Source organism: Salvia splendens, chromosome 1, assembly GCF_004379255.2.
Source record: "Salvia splendens isolate huo1 chromosome 1, SspV2, whole genome shotgun sequence".
Classification (NCBI taxonomy): domain Eukaryota; kingdom Viridiplantae; phylum Streptophyta; class Magnoliopsida; order Lamiales; family Lamiaceae; genus Salvia; species Salvia splendens.
In genome coordinates, this window is record NC_056032.1 from 42,766,046 (window position 1) to 42,783,717 (window position 17,672).

The window sequence follows — 17,672 nt, forward strand, 5'->3', positions numbered from 1 at the left end:
GAAGACTAATGTTTAGAAGAATGAGTCTAAAATTTGATATACTAACCGATTAGAAGGACTAATGGTTGAAAGAATTAGCCAAATTCAAAATATCCACGCTTAAATCCACCACCGGGTCGACCCGAGCGAAAGGTTTTTATGCGTTTGGGAAGGGTTTTCGCGTTTTGGGGAGGGAAAGTGTTTAGGGTCGCGATGTTGGGGGAGATCTGATAAGGATATGGTTCAACAGAAACACGCCGCTCAAATTGGCGTTTTTAAGCATAACACGCCAACCTCAGTGGCGTTTTTATTAATTAAACACGCCAACTACATTGGCGTTTTACCTGGTATACACGCCAACTTCATTGGCGTTTTTTCCCGTCGCTGTATTTGGCGAAAATACACCTCCAATACGACGCGAAGATAAACGCCAATGAGGTTGGCGTTTTTACTAATAGAAACGCCAATGTGGTTGGCGTTTTTCCCATTTTTGGAATAGATAACAAAATGGGTACATTTACGTAATCTTTAGTGTAAAGTGCCCCATAAACCCGATTTTCCCCATATTAATATTACTCCATTTAACACGATAAAACCCAGCACAAAATTACCATGTTATATGAAGATAAACATGTAATTAACACAAAATCGATACCGAATATATAGCAAGCTGCTTTTTTTCAACTTCTTGACTTATCTAAATATTTAGACTGCCATTAATAATAAAATCAAGTAACTAAATGGAGTATCATGTAACACGATAAAATCCAGCACAAAATTATCATGTTATATGAAAATAAGTGTGGATTCGACACAAAATCGATACCAAAATTATAAGCAAGCTGCTTTTTTTTTTTAACTCCTTGACCTATCTAAAATTGAAGTAGCTTCAAAATTTTCAACTCATTCGGCTATTGCTGTGAGAAGATGGTAGCCAAAGCTTATTAATACATGCCACATTTAGTCTTGCTCAGCACTATTGTATGTTCAAGATTGGCCGGCAGTAGAAGACCAACCGCGTTTAGTAGCTTCTACCGGCTCTGCACGGGCCTCACTTTAGAAAAATGACATCTTCACTGTCTGTTGAGGGGAAGGAAACCAAAGAATTGAGTAGTGCTGATTTATGCAAGAAATGTTATGAAAAATTTTGAAAGACCAGAAAACAGTTATCAAATACATATGAACTGCTAATAATGGTATGATGTATGGTTTCAGTAAAAAACAGTATTGTGGCTATATAAATATGAGGTATCATAAAATAAACACTGTTGTACATAGAAAAAGCATTTTTGTATATATACAAATAAGCAAACTACTGTATATACAGATAAGCATGGTTCCTGTGTTTGGGAAGGTGAAATTCATCAAACGTGATGAAATCAATTCATCAAAACAAAGCATTTCCTTTTTAGCACGAAATTTTATGTAGTGTTGTTTGGTACGTTAAGTTGAAAGTGAATAAAGTAGAGAGAGTGGTGCTTTCATTTTTAGAAATGTGTCATTGAATGGGACATCCCGAAAAGAAAACTGTGATTTTGACAAATAATCGTGAATACTGCTAGCCAGAGGAAATGAAATGGATCATCATCTATGATAAAATTCAAAGCAAACCTGTTCAGCGTGCAGATTTGTGGTGTCGCTCTTTTCTATATCGAGATTGCTTTGGATCGAAGCCACCTTCCTCTGCTCCATATACAGCCCAGGATGGTGTAGGAACCATGTAATCGTTACTAGTAAATGGCTCTCCAGTTAATACCTTCAGTTCAAAACGAGTCAAATATCATCAATAAATGGCAAAAAAACTATGAGGCATGTAGAAACTATGCTGAATTACGGACCAGGTTGTGGAACTTCTCGTAGTCTATCCATGTATGCCATTGGCCGTTGACTTTAAATTTGTCGAATTTAGCCAAAAGAACACAACACGAGTGGACATGCTCACAAGCAACCTCATAAGCCCCATTGCTCTTTCGAGCAATGGCTTCTGAAAATTCTTTTACATCCTTATGCCAGGGGACATTTTCCATCGTTAGCTTCGATGTGGCTGACCTGTAACAGAATTCTTCTTGTGAAATACAACAAACAACAGTAATAGACAAAAAAGAGCACTAGTATGGGAGAGAATCTTACGATCCACAGTACGTCACCCCTTTAATTTCAATAAAATCGGGATTTCCAACATCAAATAGGCTGGAATAAGCATCTATATCTTCTGTATTCCATCCTTTTACTAATGTCAAGCGGTAGACAGTGCGCTGTTGCTTCTCTTTTAGTGCTTTCAAAGAGTCCTGACATTCATTTACGAATACCTCAACTTAGACGTGTTATAACAAAACAAATCAGATTTGGGATTATGATGAATATGACAGAATACTGTAAAAGAAATATGATAAGGGTAACAAAAAAATCCAGTTGTGTCAAAAAAAATACAGTAAAAATTTATCTCCAGACTAATTATTAATGAAGTTAATAAAAGTTACAGTTGAATGATTTTAAAGCATTGACTTTATAAGAGATTAAGAGGTCATAAAATATCAACCTACTAATGAATACTACAGTACATTACTAATCTGCCATATGATGATAGGTAATTCTTAAGCATTTCAGGTTATACGATATTAAAAGGCCAAATATTATCAAACTACCTATAAACTCCAATATGGCATATGATACAATTGATTGGAAAGGTAACTCTTGATCATTTTGGGGTATAAAGAGGTAACAGAAATAGCAAAATACCAGTAAACGGGTGATATACTAAACTATGCACAAAGCAAATATTTCAAAAATGTTATACGTGAACCAATTGTTTGTTTGACCACTTTTCAGTTACATCTAAAAAAGTGTAAATTGTTTCTAGAATGTTTTCATCCTGCATGTAAAAAAGGAAGCTCGGATTTCTTTCTTTTTCTCAAAATTTTTAATGTCTGCTCCCAGCTAGTATCCAACACAGTTAGATATTCATAACAGCAATAGGACTTATAAATTTTTAATGTACTCACAAGAAATCTCTCCCAGAAGTCGCTGAAGAGTGGTCTATCAATAGCCTTCAAGCTATCCTTAGTAGCAGCATCTACACTCACATATAGCTGCATGACCCATATAGAAACAGTGTTAGACCTCATCTATCATCTATCTGAATAAAAATTTCCATCCAGGCTTCTACGGTCTTCTCAAAACATGTTTTTCACTAAAACCAATATAGCAAAGAAGACTGAAAAAGCACACCTGTGTGATAGGTTTCAACGCCATAATTTTTTCAGGAAACTGAGCATTTGTCACAAGAAAGGTAGAGATGTGCCTCCTGTGTAGCTCATCAACAAGATTGTTGATCTCCGGATACATGATAGGTTCACCAACAAGAGATAAGGCACAATGTCTAGGAGAAAGACCTTCGGCCAGAAGCTCTGCCTTTACCCCTGTGCATATTTGAACAATCTAGTCAATTATCAGCAATACCACCAGCCAGCTAAAAGCCTCACAAAGCAACTGAAATGCAGATAACAAAATCAATAAAGAAAGTAATGATATACATTATCTCCTTCAATTAAACAGAAGGCTTAAGACAGAAAAAACAAACAGATAGGCATAAGATTTACAAAACAGCATGCCAACCACTTTTCGAATAGAAGTGCAACAATTTACAACAAACATCTTCATGAAATTTTTGAACAGAAAATGTTAATCCTCTCCATAGCAAACATTTAATAAATCTATATATTATCTGAGCATTCTTGATACAGTTCTCACTTCTCAGAATTAAAAAACATTTAACTAACTTACCCGGTACTCCTTTCATCTGCTTTATCATTTTTTTATGTAGGTCAATTGCAGTGTCAATGATGACCAATGGATCATCCATCTTCCACTGCCAGCTTTTCCCTACAGGATTTGTGTGATGTCTCCAACAAAAGACACATTTGTTTGCACATGCTAAACTAGGAGTAGCCTCCATGCACCTAGAGATGTAATCAAAGTCATAACACAGAATGAAACTTCTACTAAATTCAAGGGAAATAATTGATACTAAAATGGAACACAGTTAATCTCGTAGAGGCAATCGGAATAGTATTTTTGTTTTCTCAGAAATAAGTTGAGTAGCTTTAGAGCTCAAGAAATCAAATAACTGGAATCGCATATGTAGATCCGATAGTCCGTATAATACATGATATAAACATAATACAAGACCTCCATGTTAAATAATAACCCACAACACAAACACTATTAAATATACCTGTGACTCTCAATGCCATAAAACGAGTGCTTGTAACATCCTCCACGCCCTCTAAGCTGAGACTTGGTCCATCTACAAATCTTAACCCCACTGTGAGAGCCAATTACTTTATAACCCTGCCACCAATATCAACCAGTTAAGAAAATAGTTCATGTAATAGAAAGAGATCACAATAGTATTTGAAGCGCATGTAACACAAAATTATGTTAACTGATTATGAATTAACACGATGATACGATTAAAGGTACCTTAGGTATTCTTTTAAGGGGCTTTAGATGGGAAGATCAGCCTGGAGCCAGGTTTTTAGTTTATACATAAATAGTTTTTTGTTTCTATATTGTGATAGGTTTCTAATTCATAATCAACTAATACATGAAACTCCATCCGAATGGTGGCAACTTCTTAAGTATGAATTGCAAAACTATTTTACTTCTGAAATTTCATAAACACATCAATACCACATATAATCACAATAAATTAGAGATAAAAACCATACAAACCCAGTCATTTTCACGAGGTATATATAAACTACCAGAAGTTATACACCACATGAGCTTGATTGGCTATTTACTGGAATGACAGAGTACACTGGCCAACAAAAGTATAAATGAATAATAGTAAATAACTAGGCAAGAGCTAATTGAAGTCTGGAAAGAGCTATAAAGCAGAATACCCTAGCATTTCCTAAGTTGAGCAAAATGCACAGAGTATGAACGAAATAGGATATCTTCCACATATATATATATATATATAACAACAAATGACCCAAAAATCCCAACTCTTTCAAATTAGCCAATTCATAAACAAGTTTTTACCTGCTTCTCTAAATTTGCACGTATTACCGGGGTCACCATTTCTTTCTCCCCATTGGAAGCATGTCCATTCACTTTCCCATTAGCCTTAGCTTCCACTGCTGATCTTCTTGAAGGCCCCTTGCCCGCAATATCCTCAAGATCAACAACGTCCGACTCTTCCACATCCTCATCATCTTCCTCGCTGTATTCACCTTCACTCTCACTCCCAGCTACATAATTTCCCAAACCCTGCTCATTTTCTTCTATATTACCATTCAAAACCCCAACAATCTTCTGACTCCACCGATCAAACACCCCATTCAAATCCCCCAAATCCACATCCCCTTCCCCCAACTCCACCAGCTCTCTACCCCCAAGCTTCCTCAGCTTCGCCGCAACATCTCTGGCCACGGCATTAAACGTCTCCCCATAACTCCCACTCCCCACCCCAAAAACAGCAAATCTGCACTCCTTGAGCACGAGCGCCCCAACCCGAAAATCCTCAGCACTCTCGGCTAGCCAATTCACCAAAAAGGCCGCATCTTGAGGGGGCCCGCCGTTCTCCCATGTCGAGGCGACGACCAAGACGAGGGTTTCCTTGCATAAATCCTCAGGCTCGTAGTCTTTGGGATCGACGAGATCAAAGGGGACGTCGCTGAGGGTGAGGAGAGCGTGGAGGCGCTGGGCTAGGGCTTTGGAAGTGTTGGTCTGCGATAGGAAGAAGAGCTTGCCCCTTTTGGGAGGAGCGTGGTTGTGGCATCCGCAGCCGGTTCCTGCGACGGCGCGGAGGCGGCGGCGATTGAGGGATTTGTGGAGGAGGTAGAGGGCCGCGGAGGCGGAGAGGAGAGTGAGGAGTGTGATGCGAGCGGGAGGGAGCGAGAGCGACGACGGGAGCGGCATTTGCAGGTTTCAAGTTTGGGGTTTTCGAATATTTTTTGTGGGTTTACATGAAATTTAAGGAACGAGGGCAATCGAATTAGCTTTGACTCCAAAATTAATTCTTTTTGAAGCCCAACTCAATAGTATAATCATCTCTTTTGTTTATAAAATGATAAACTATATCAATAGTTAAATGAAATAAAATAGAAATGCACTTGTTAATAAAGGTGAATGCAATTGGGTTTAGGCTCGAACTATCCCATCGTCTGCCCATAAAGTTGTCGTCGATCTTACGGCAGTCCGCTCGCTCCAACCCTTTAGCTTTCATTCTTCAATCACCATTTGTTGTTGAGCATGATCGTCGCATTATCTTTGTTAGTGAACAATGATGATATTTTCAATTGTGTCCAACTCTACAAGTTTCATTTTTTTGATTCGTAGTTGTTGGTACATGTATTTCTTTTGGGTGTACAAGTATAATATATTAGTTGATAATACTACATAGTACTAGTAACATAGATTATTTGAAGGATTGTATGAATGAACGAGCTCAGAGATGTTCAATCCATCAAAGTTATATGGTGAATTAGCTTGATATGTGTATTTAAGTTATTAACCAAAGTAAACACCCTTCAAATGTGTGTGAAGAAGCATGTGAAACAGTGAATTTATTGATAATAAAATACATGTTCAGTATAATGTGATCTGTGAAGCATGTATTTTGACGAATTTGCATGTTAAAAAAAACTAGTACGGAGTATCAAAATTATTTTTCATTTACTTATTTATTTTCAATATCATTGAAAACTCTGTTCTTGATTTATCATAATTTCTATTTTTACCTGTTTATAAAATTTAAACATTTTAATCATGTTCTCATAACTTTAATTGATTTTTATTAGAAATAAGTAAAAAAGGGTAGAATAATTAAATACTGAAACGTTTGAAACATTATAAACAACAAGGTTTATCCCCACTCACCATAAAACATGTAAATCTGAATTATTACTTGAATTTTCTGGAATCGATTATTATTCTCTTTCAAGAAAGAGAATGGTTTAATTAGTATACAATTATGCATACATATAGCCTAGCCAAACCATATACTGATACAGACAAGTTTAAACCCATATTTCACACACAATTAATTAATTATTCATCCACATGCACTATAATTCAGATTCCTTTTTCTAGTTGTTCTCAACATATAAGACTTATATAAGCTGTCTTTGGCAACTATATGAGCTTATATACTACAATGTGTTAATGCGCAGCACCCGTTGAATCGGACAACAGCTTCAAACCGGAGTTGTAGATTGAATAGAGTTGGAATCAGGAGTCTTATCCTGAGAAGCAGCATTCATGTTTATTTTTATCCTGCAACAGAGACAACACCCAATCAATCTGATAATATCATGTGAATTTTCAAGTATAATTTCACAGTTTTTTGAACAATGACATAAGGCATTACTTAACTTACCTATTGTGTATGTTTACATACTCGTCTGTTTCGTCAAGTATCTCCTCCTGTCAAAAACAAGGTTAAAGATTTAACGTAAGCCAAGAGAAGGAACACCAAAACTTCAATGATCGTTTGATAGACTAGTTTGCAGACAGAATTCAAATGTAAAAGGGAACCTGAAGAAGCTCTTCAATCACATCTTCCATGGAGATGACACCAACTACTTCTTGATCGGGTGGAAACTCGGGGATTGGTGAGGTTTCTAAATCTAAAATACAAAAGGAACAGCCTTTGTGCCTCTTCTTGAAAGCAGGAGTCGCTGGAGGGCTTTTCTTGACTTGATCGTCAGACTTGTTCATGACTGAGTCGGCATCATGGGTGACAGTTTTTATTGCAAATATATGATTCTCTGCATTGGGACACAATATATTACTGCTATATGTTTTCCACACATCCAGCAGAAAAACATGCAAATTCAACACAAAAATTAGTACTACTAGTGTGACAGTTGAATTGCTATAGCTAAAAGTGTTGATGTCAATTGTCAAGTAGTCAGTCAAGGAGCAAAATTACAGAAAACGAACCACGGGAGCTTCAAAACTCGTATCGTGTTTGATGAGAAGAAATTGCTTATTTCCATTAAAGTTTGCATAACTATGAAGATTGTAAATGGTTATACCTTCTTTGGTTTTCTGGAGTGTATCTTTTGAATCCCTATACACAACAGCGATGTGGCTGTGACCCTTTTGGAATTCATTCAGAATATCATAAAGGGGCATGTCTTCTGAGACTCTGTGAGTCGTATGAGGAGAAGAATTAGCCACGAGTATCACCAAAAGCTGTTTACAATTGGAACTGGGATTAGGAAAAAAAAAAGTGTAACTCACCGAGGAATTTTTCTGATTAACATTTTCCTTAGAGGAACTGAATCATCAGGGTCGACTGCAAGGAGGTTTTTAACCTGCACGCGGTAAAGACAGATATTAGCCTCTGTTCACACAGTGCAAATCACATCATGTGAACATATGGAAGGGATAAACAGACGATGATTGTGAATTCATTAAGTGTAGTAAAAAACATGAAAGTTACCAAGATGAGGCCAATGATATTATTTTGGTTGTTATAGTACACAGGAACTCGACTGTGGCCCATCGTCATTATAGCATTCAACGTCTCCCTATAGAGGATTAGAGAGTGGGGATAAAATTAGAGGGATTGATATCACGAATAACACATTAGTTTCATCTGATAGGAAATGCTAAACTCACAAATTAAGAGTTCCATCGAGATCAATGGAGAATGCCTTTGCTATAGGCGTCATGGCATCCTTGGCAGTCTTCGCAGTCAATTCCAGTGCCCCGGCTATTATTGTCGTCTCATCATGTGTCAAATCCCCTCCTTTCCCAGCCTATGAGTGCAAATTGATACTAGTTTAGCTTTCACAATAAGACTAATGGCATCTTCCAAAACATATTCATTTTAGGGGAACTAATTGCAGCCTCGATAATCATGACATACCTCGTTGCCATGGAAATCAACAAAAGTTTTCAGCTCGGCTCTGCGCAGTAGAGCAGCATGCCCCTTGCCCAACATCCAGTCAAGGATCTACAAGCAAACAAAGGTTTTTAAGTAATCAAGATAGAAAAATGATCATTTTTGGTGAATTCCATGATCTGAAGGATTCACATGTAACTTCTTCTTCATGCAGTCACGAAAAAAGAGCAAACTTCTACAACTTTAATTTGATGATATCTTCCTACAAATTCATTAAAAGTAGAAAATATATGACTGGAAAAGTTAAACGTATTCGAATATCAACCTTCGATTCAATTACCTTACTAATTGGATATGCAATAGGGAAGAACACCCAAAGAAGAAGTTGGACAAAGGGCGCCGCAGTTGCTCCAGCTGTTAACCCATAACGTGTACAAATTGCTTGAGGTAATATCTTCAGTAAGATGGAAATGTTAGAACTATGCCAACAGAGTATACTATTTAATCCTAAATTTGACTTTGTTCAGTAAAGTTGCAGATCAATCACCTCGCCAAACATGAGGATGAGTGTGACTGATACCAGGATTGCAGCCCAAGGGGGCACGAGCTTGTCCAAGAATATGGGAAGTGACTACAAGGAAAAAACACATAATGTTTGGTTACCTACACACAGAACTACCACCAAGAATACGAATGCCATAACAGATAATACACAAACCTCCATTGCTAAAGAGTTTCCAATCAAGAGTGTGCAAAGCAAGAGGTGTTGATTTTTCACCACTGGAAGTATTTTAGCTGTCAAATAAATTATTGTCATTTATAAAGATTTTACAAAAAAGAATTGCAAGCAGAAACACCATATACTTAAGCACATTCTCCACTTCAACTATAGCTTTGACACAAATCAGATCTTGTCCGGAATAGCATAACACCCGATTATTCTCTTGTCACAAGCTGCTACACTAGATCATCCCTAGATCCTTTGCAGGTCAATATTGTTACTCCAGATATAAAGCATTTGGAAGTATGGAGCTACAGTAGAAAAAGGAGGCACGAAAGAAATGACATGATTTTCGGCATCAACTATGTATTAACATAACAATGCAGAAAAAGCTCACAAACACCGAAATCCTAAGCAAACTGACAAATAGGACGAAATAGGAAAAATCATATAACCTAGTCATTCAATTTAGAAGTCCAAGCTTAGCAAAATCAAATTTTAGGAGTTCGAGATTTAGCTAGAACAGAAAAAAGTAATAATCAACAAGATCTTCAAGAAGGGGCAAAATCATATATAGAGCTCAAGAACTCTAAACCCAACCGATCAATAAACCAACACAGGCAATTCAGCTTCAAAGTGAGTATTCAATAACAATCATTGAAAATACAACAAGCCAAAAATCCAAAAATAATCCAGAGCTACAAAATCAAGTGCACAACAACACAAACCCCAAAAACGCAAAAACAAACAAAATCCCACAACCCCAAATCACCAAACTCCAGAAAGGGCAAAATCAAATGTAGCTCAAGAACTCTAATCCCAGCCAATCAACAAACCAACACAGGCAATTCAGCTTCGAAGTGAGTATTCGATAACAATCAATGAAAAAAAACAACAAACAAAAATGATCCAGAGTTACAGAATCAAGTCCACAGCAACACAAACCCCAAAAAAAACAAACAGCATCCCACAAACCCAAACCACCAAAAACATAGTAAAATCACAACATCAAGTTAAACAAGAGATAGAGGGAGAGTAATACTGGACAGTACAAGCATGTTTGCGATCTTGGGGGCGGCCTGATTTGCTGATAACCTCGAGGTCGACAAGGCCAAGAGACATGAGGCCAAGAGTGAGACCAGCCATCATCCCAGCAAACAGCACCAGCCCTATGATTACAATCACATACAGAAAAAACTTGGTATCGCAGCAAGGCAAATCATCAGCCATCTATCTCCCTCAGCCGCACACACAGTCAGTGGGTTTGTGCGTGTGTGTATCTTCCGGCACGCACTTCCTGAAAAGAGAGACAAAATCTGCAGTTTGTGCTGATATGCCTGTCTGTATCCTACTCAATTCCAAGCTTTTGGGTTTATTTTTTCTAAAATTTGGAGCAAACTCCTTTGGTGGGTGAATCTTTTGTTCTTTCTTCCTACGATAATGAGTTTTTCATCTTGTCGTTACTTTGTTGTAGGCTTATTTTGGAATAATTATAAAATAAAATCATAAACTACTCTACTTATCTAGTTTCGACAGTAGTATTTGGAATAAGTATTTATGCAGCCTTGTAGTACTAGTTTAAATGTAATTCGTTTAGCTCAAACGACTGTGATTTGTGAAAAAAAAAAGATAATGGTCTGATTCTTGGAAGGGTAAAATTTAAATTAGTTTTTTATTCCATTTGCTACGGACTTAAAAATTGTCTAAAAGTGTTTTATGGTTGCCCATGTAAGTTTTTGCCAAAAATATCTTATTCGAATTGGGTTAGAAAATAATACAAGAAATATCAATTTGTGATATTTTAAACCACTTTTAAAATTCTTAGAAATAACACACATTGATAGGAGTAATTACATGTTTCATATAAAATGTTTTACCTTTGTTTCAATTTATTACAAAAAGTATTAAGTTTACGTATTTCATACAAAATGTTACATTAGTGTTTTAAATTAATACACCCCGTTAAATATTTTAAACATAACCGTAGTAGTACAAACGTGGGGTTTTAACCACGTTTCAATTTAATATAGTTTGTCATATGAGTTTGGGCATCGTTAATTCATTACCTACGTGATGTAGAGAATATGAAACAATAATGAAAATTTTAGTATGAACATTAAACAACGATATAACTTTTTGTACAAAAATGTAATATCGATGAAACCTTTTGTACTCCACATATTAAAAAATTTAATGATTTCTATACATAACAAAATGAAATAGGAGTATTTTACATGAGTTGTATAATTATCCCGAAAAAACAGATTTAGACCAAAATTCATAGTTTGAGGGACCAATATTTCTTACTAAAATTTTATATTATTATTTACTATGCTTTATTTTATGTATACGGTTTTATATTTATAATTTAAGATTACTGAGTGTAAATAACTTTTTAAAATGTTGAAATTTATTATTTTGTAATATTTCAATCATTTTAATTACCATATAGTTTGAGGCGTATAATAATAGAAAAACCATTGCAAATAGGAATTTTCGTAATACTTTAATATAATTCAATGTGGTAGAAACTAGATATGCTCAGCATAAGGAATTATTCTATTATTCTATATAGTACAGCTAAGTAGTAACTAAGTTTGATCGCATTTATATATATCATCACTAATGCTACATTAATAGCTAATCATTAGTACATCAAAGAGTTGAGTTTGGAATTTCAATATTTATTGTAAATGTTTGTTACTAATACTCAACTTACATATGATATTGGTAAATTAAATTACTGAATGTGGAGGAATGCATATTATGCATTTGATAGTATATGCTGTGGTGGGCCCTCACCTTTCGAAACTTGCTACAGTTGTCGTATCCCAATTGGTTGAGCTGAACGTGCGATGACCAGTCTTTTTTTTAAGTAGATTTTGCAGATAAAAAATATCGAAATTCCAGATTTCGATCAATTATTGAGCGTACGATACATATAACTTGAACAGATAAGGTAGGATACATGTGGTTGGGTGATGTCAACCACAGAAAACAAGAGAGATAGGATAGTAGTAGGAATTAGGGGGTGTGGATGCCGAGCTCCTTCCTTACCTCTACCATCAAGTCATAAATCTTAGCCGGATCGGCCAAGGATTCGGACACAAAGTCTATCTCCAAACACCTCTTCACCCATTGAGTGAGTTTGGGACAATGCTCTTGAATGCTGAAACCAGCGCACATTTCATAGGTGTGGAATCACGTGGAATACACGACCAACGCCACGTCCAAAAACCCCAGCCTTTCGCCCCCGAAGAAGGCCTCCTCGCCCAGCTGCGATTCCATCTGCTTCAGACTCTCAACCAACTCCTTCTTCGCCGCTTCCTGCTCTTCCCCGCTACCCGTACTCCAGATCTTCCTTCCAGCACCATACAGCTGCAACACAAATATAATAAGAACGCACATTTTTTTATCATATAATTCCAAGAATAATTAAGAAACCTGTTTGTCGATGTAATGAGCCCAGAACCTAGCTTGAGCTCTCTGGTAGGGATGGGGAGGCAAAAGAGGGTATTCTTTGTTCCAAACCTCGTCGATGTACTCAAGAATGATGAGAGACTCGCATCAAGACGGGGATTTGCTTGTGAATGGGATTGGATTGGAGAAGAAGCTGGCTTTTGTTGCGCAGGTCTTGCTCTCTGTACTCGTATACCACGCCTTTTGCTGCCAGCGCTATTCTCGCCCTCATTCCGAACATGCTAGCAAACATATCCAACCAGAATCACCTTCTCCCCCATTTTTTTTTCTCTCTCTTTTACTTCTCTCAGATTTTCAGTGTGCTGTTATGGAGTCTTATAGAGAGTGAAGGTGAACGGTATCTTATCTTATAAAATAATTATAAAGACTTTCTTTTTCACTTTTTAGCATATTCCGTATTTTTTTTTCACATTTTACCCCTCATCATTCATTATCCTCTTTTTTTTCATTAGTTCACATGGAAAGCCATTGAAAAGAGTGAATAAAGATCGAGAACATTGTAGCTCAAAATAGAACGTAGACTTGAGACTGTTTCATGGATCAAGATGAGATGTCTACACGTTACAGAATATATATAGCATCAACAAGAAGGATCTAGAACAAACAACTAAACTTAGATTAAGAACCTAATCCATAACAGAAAGCCAATTAATTCTTCTTCACAGCTGGTTGTGTTGCCACGTCTCTCCAGGACTTCTTGTGGTCCTTCACACCAGCTGTAGCATCACCAACAACACTTGCTTTAGGCAGTGAGCCTGTGCTTCCTTCATTTCTTTGAGCACGTGAACCATGTGATGCATTGTCATCAATTTGATCTCTATTATCTGATATTCTTCCAGCTTGAGTCTCATTACCGGAGACTCCTTCAATACACACCCCTCACATTAATTTACAATAATTATTCAAAATACATATAATAAATATGTAATTAGTTAAATAATCAAATGTATATATGTAATGCACAAATTAGTAATTGAAATTAAAATACAATAAAAGGCACATATTAATAATTGAAATAAAAAAATATAAAAAGAACTAAAATTAAAATGCAAATTGTATATACAAATTAATAAATGAAATTTAAAAAAACTTAAGCCATGAATTCCCATATCTTCTTCCCCTTTCTTTTTCTTCTCATTGTCACGGCGCTCCTTTCCACCCTTGTCACGATCGCACTTACTACTGATATCTCAACCACAGAAAATACTACTAGTAGTTAGGGGGTGTGGAGGACGAGCTCCTTCCTTATCGCTAAAACGAAGTCATAAACCTTGGCCGGATCAGCCAAGGATTCGGACATGAAGTCTATCTCCAAGCACCTCTTCACCCATTGAGTGAGTTTGGGGCAGTGCTCTTGAATGCTGAAACCAGCGCACATTTCGTAGGTGTGGAACCACGTCGAATACTTGACCTGTTAAAGCTGCGGATTCCGGCTTGAGAGTTGAAGGATGAAAGGCCGTTGGAAAAGAGCCTGGCGGTTATGAAAGTTAGTTACACAGTTGTCAATTAGTTAGGAAGTTAGTTTCCGATTGAGATTTGTTATTTAGCTTTTTAGGAGAGTAGCTCGTAGAGTATAAATAGAGGTGAGCTAACACTTTGTAAGCTTGAACAATTCAGATTGAATCAATAAGACACTCTCTTTTTTCTTCTCGGTTCTTTTCTTCTAGTTTGTTTGGTATTTCTTGTTGAGTACATTTACATGATGTCTAGATTCATCATTTCTACATGGTATCAGAAGTAATCTGTCTTGTTTCCGCTACGCCTTTTGTGTTAAGCTTCTTCTCTGTTTCTCACGATGAACAACCGTGGCAATCGTGGCAATCGCGGAGGAGATGCAATCGTTCCAGTTGATGATCATACCAGTCCGTATTATCTACATCTTAGTGACAATCCAAGCCTCCAGCTGGTTCCTCAAGTTCTTATTGGATCCAATTACATCAATAAGAGCAGATATGTTATTACTGCTTTAATCGCGAAGAACAAGTTGCAGTTTGTGGATGGATCCTTGCTGCGACCAAATGATGATGATGATCTATTATTCTCCGCTTGGATCCGATGTAACAGTATGGCGGTTTCATGGTTGCGAAATTCTGTTTCTCCACAAATCTGCTCGAGTGTTATGTATTTAGATAACGCTCATGATATTTGGTCTGATCTCAGTGATCTTTCTCTCAAGGTGATTCAGCTAGATCTTATCAACTTAAGCAACAGCTTATGGCTCTTGTGCAAGGGCACTCTGATGTTAGCACATACTTCACTAATCTCATAGTTGTTTGAGATGAGTACAAGCATTCACAGCCTGTTGCTTGGTGCACTTGCGACACATGTAGATGTAATAGTGCCATGCGATGGCATACACATCAGAAAGATGAGTGCACAATCCAGTTTCTAATTGGTTTGAATTCTTCTTACTCTCAGATTCGGTCTACTATCCTATCAACGGTGCCTCTACCTTCTCTGTCTAAGGCTTTTTCCCTCGTTATTCAAGAGGAGAGGCAACGAACTATTGACGGTAATCTGATAATTTCCCCTCCAGTTTCCTCCAGTGAACAACCTTTTAGTGTGAATGCAACCTCCTCTAATTTTGGCCGTGGAAGGTTATTATATTCTCACTGTGGCTGCACCAATCACACAGTTGATAGATGCTTCTCTTTACATAGTTTTCCTCAAGGTTATGGCAAGGGCAGAGGCAAGCCAAGTTACAAAGATTTCTCCAACTCTAAAGTGGTGAACTATGTTGAAGAATCTATAACTGAGAACTGTGATAAAAGTAGCTGACAGTTCACTGCCTCGGCCATCTAATTTGTCATCTTCTGATCAACTCCAGCAGCTAATTTCTCTTTTGCAAACTCAGCTTGCTGCCACATCTACATCAACCTCACCACCATCTCCATCTTCTCCTCACATTTCTGCTACTCAACCAAGTTCTTCATTCACTCCTACTCAGTCAACTCCTTTCACTGGTACTACTTTTTTCTCACCTTTTGTTGTCAACTCCTTTCACTGGTACTACTTTTTTCTCACCTTTTGTTGCTTTTTCCTCTTTACCATCATCTCTGTGGCTGCTTGATACTGGTGCCACACACCACGTTTGTTGTGATATGATGCCTTTGTGAACCTACCAAATGGTGTCAGGGCAGGTGTTACTCATATGGGAACCATACATTTAACACCTACAATAACTCTACAATCTGTGCTTTGTGTTCCTTCTTTCTCTTTCAATCTTATTTCTATCAGTTCCCTCACATCATCTATACCTTGTTCTGTCTCTTTTACTCATGATTCCATCCTCATTCAGGGAGCTTCTCCGGGGACTGTGATTGGGAGGGGTAGCAGACTTGGTAACCTCTATTCTCTTGATATCTCCACTGCCATTACTTCAGGTTCCTCAAATTCTAGCTCTTGTGTGAATTCTGTCGTTGCTATTGATCTCTGGCACAAAAGACTTGCCATTTATCTTTTAATAAACTCAAATCCATGAATGATGTTATTTCTTTTTCCAAAACTACTCACTCTGTTTGTGAGGTCTGTCCTTTAGCTAAACAACATCACATTTCTTTTCATGGATCTGATTCTGTAGCCCCTGATATCTTTGATCTAATACACTGTGATATTTGGGGTCCTTTTTCTCCATGTACCACACAAGGTTATGCCTATTTTTTGACAATTGTTGATGATAAGTCTAGGTTTGTGTGGACCTTTCTCATGCATCACAAGTCTGATGTCAAAACCATACTAACTCAGTTTTTTCACACCATCTCCACCCAATTTTCTAAAAAGATTAAGACCATCAGATCTGATAATGGCTCTGAGTTCAATCTACCCTCTTTATACACATCTTTTGGTACCTTGACTCAACATTCTTATGTAGAAACTCCACAGCAAAATGCTAGAGTGGAGAGAAAACACCAGCATCTGCTCAATGTGGCTAGAAGCCTTATTTTCCAGTCTCATTTACCTATTACTTTCTGGAGAGATAGTATACTCGCTGTTTCATACATTATCAACCGAATCCCCTCTTTAGTCCTACCAAATAATACCACTCCTTTCCATGTTCTCTTCAACAAATCGCCCTCTTACACTCACATGAAAGTCTTTGGATGCTTGTGTTTTGCCTCTACTCTTCATAGAGACAGAAACAAATTTTCCCTGAGAGCTTCTAGATGTGTTTTTCTGGATATCCCTCAGGATACAAAGGCTATAGAGTCTTAAATCTTGACTCTATGCAAGAAATCATAACCAGAAATGTTGTCTTTCATGAAGATACATTTCTCTTTTCCCACTTAAATCCTTCTCCTTTCACTTCTGCCTCACTGAATAATTCTGCCTCACCAAATAATTCCGCCTCACTAAATAATTCATCCATACCATAAAGTTCTTCTGCCTCACTAAATGATTCAGCCTCAGCATCCCCAAATCATCCCGCCTCACAAAATATTTCACCTCCAGATAATCACTGCAATCCTACTTCAGACATTTCTACCACTAATCAAGGCAATCAGATCACAAGAACTGGAAAACCCACCAAACTTCCCCCACACTTGACTGATTATGTCTGCAATTCTGTCTCATCATCTAACACCTCAAATACACAGTCCTCATGACTGCTGTATTTGAACCAAAATCATA

At 37.2% G+C, this 17,672-nt stretch overlaps 3 protein-coding genes and 1 pseudogene across 4 annotated transcripts; 1 reads left to right on the forward strand and 3 right to left on the reverse strand.

Annotated features, from left to right (window-relative positions):
- Nucleotides 1-695: 695 nt before the first annotated feature.
- On the reverse strand, nucleotides 696-5,957 carry LOC121753338 (S-adenosyl-L-methionine-dependent tRNA 4-demethylwyosine synthase-like). The gene is made up of 9 exons (XM_042148605.1): nucleotides 5,029-5,957; nucleotides 4,214-4,329; nucleotides 3,763-3,938; nucleotides 3,208-3,398; nucleotides 2,982-3,068; nucleotides 2,110-2,267; nucleotides 1,818-2,028; nucleotides 1,591-1,735; nucleotides 696-1,059 (listed from the first exon to the last, which is right to left on the reverse strand). Exons 1-8 carry the CDS (start codon nucleotides 5,905-5,907, stop codon nucleotides 1,595-1,597), a joined length of 1,959 nt encoding a protein of 652 aa, XP_042004539.1. The 5' UTR covers nucleotides 5,908-5,957; the 3' UTR covers nucleotides 696-1,059; nucleotides 1,591-1,594.
- Nucleotides 5,958-6,871: 914 nt separating this feature from the next.
- LOC121753345 (DUF21 domain-containing protein At1g47330-like) lies at nucleotides 6,872-11,040 on the reverse strand. 2 transcript variants are annotated; one of them, XM_042148619.1, is made up of 12 exons: nucleotides 10,616-11,040; nucleotides 9,561-9,637; nucleotides 9,390-9,473; nucleotides 9,183-9,296; nucleotides 8,867-8,953; nucleotides 8,617-8,756; nucleotides 8,438-8,525; nucleotides 8,236-8,309; nucleotides 8,028-8,140; nucleotides 7,525-7,757; nucleotides 7,367-7,413; nucleotides 6,872-7,263 (listed from the first exon to the last, which is right to left on the reverse strand). In XM_042148619.1, exons 1-12 carry the CDS (start codon nucleotides 10,791-10,793, stop codon nucleotides 7,185-7,187), a joined length of 1,314 nt encoding a protein of 437 aa, XP_042004553.1. In that variant the 5' UTR covers nucleotides 10,794-11,040; the 3' UTR covers nucleotides 6,872-7,184. The 2 variants fall into 2 exon arrangements, with proteins under 2 accessions (XP_042004553.1, XP_042004561.1); XM_042148627.1 differs by having other exon boundaries at nucleotides 10,606-10,756.
- A 1,410-nt stretch (nucleotides 11,041-12,450) lies between these two features.
- On the reverse strand, nucleotides 12,451-13,597 carry LOC121753381 (annotated as a pseudogene).
- Nucleotides 13,598-14,838: 1,241 nt separating this feature from the next.
- On the forward strand, nucleotides 14,839-15,821 carry LOC121792190. Its single transcript, XM_042190047.1, has 2 exons — nucleotides 14,839-15,284; nucleotides 15,374-15,821. The coding sequence occupies exons 1-2, from the start codon at nucleotides 14,839-14,841 to the stop codon at nucleotides 15,819-15,821; spliced, it is 894 nt and encodes a 297-aa protein (XP_042045981.1).
- Nucleotides 15,822-17,672: the final 1,851 nt, after the last annotated feature.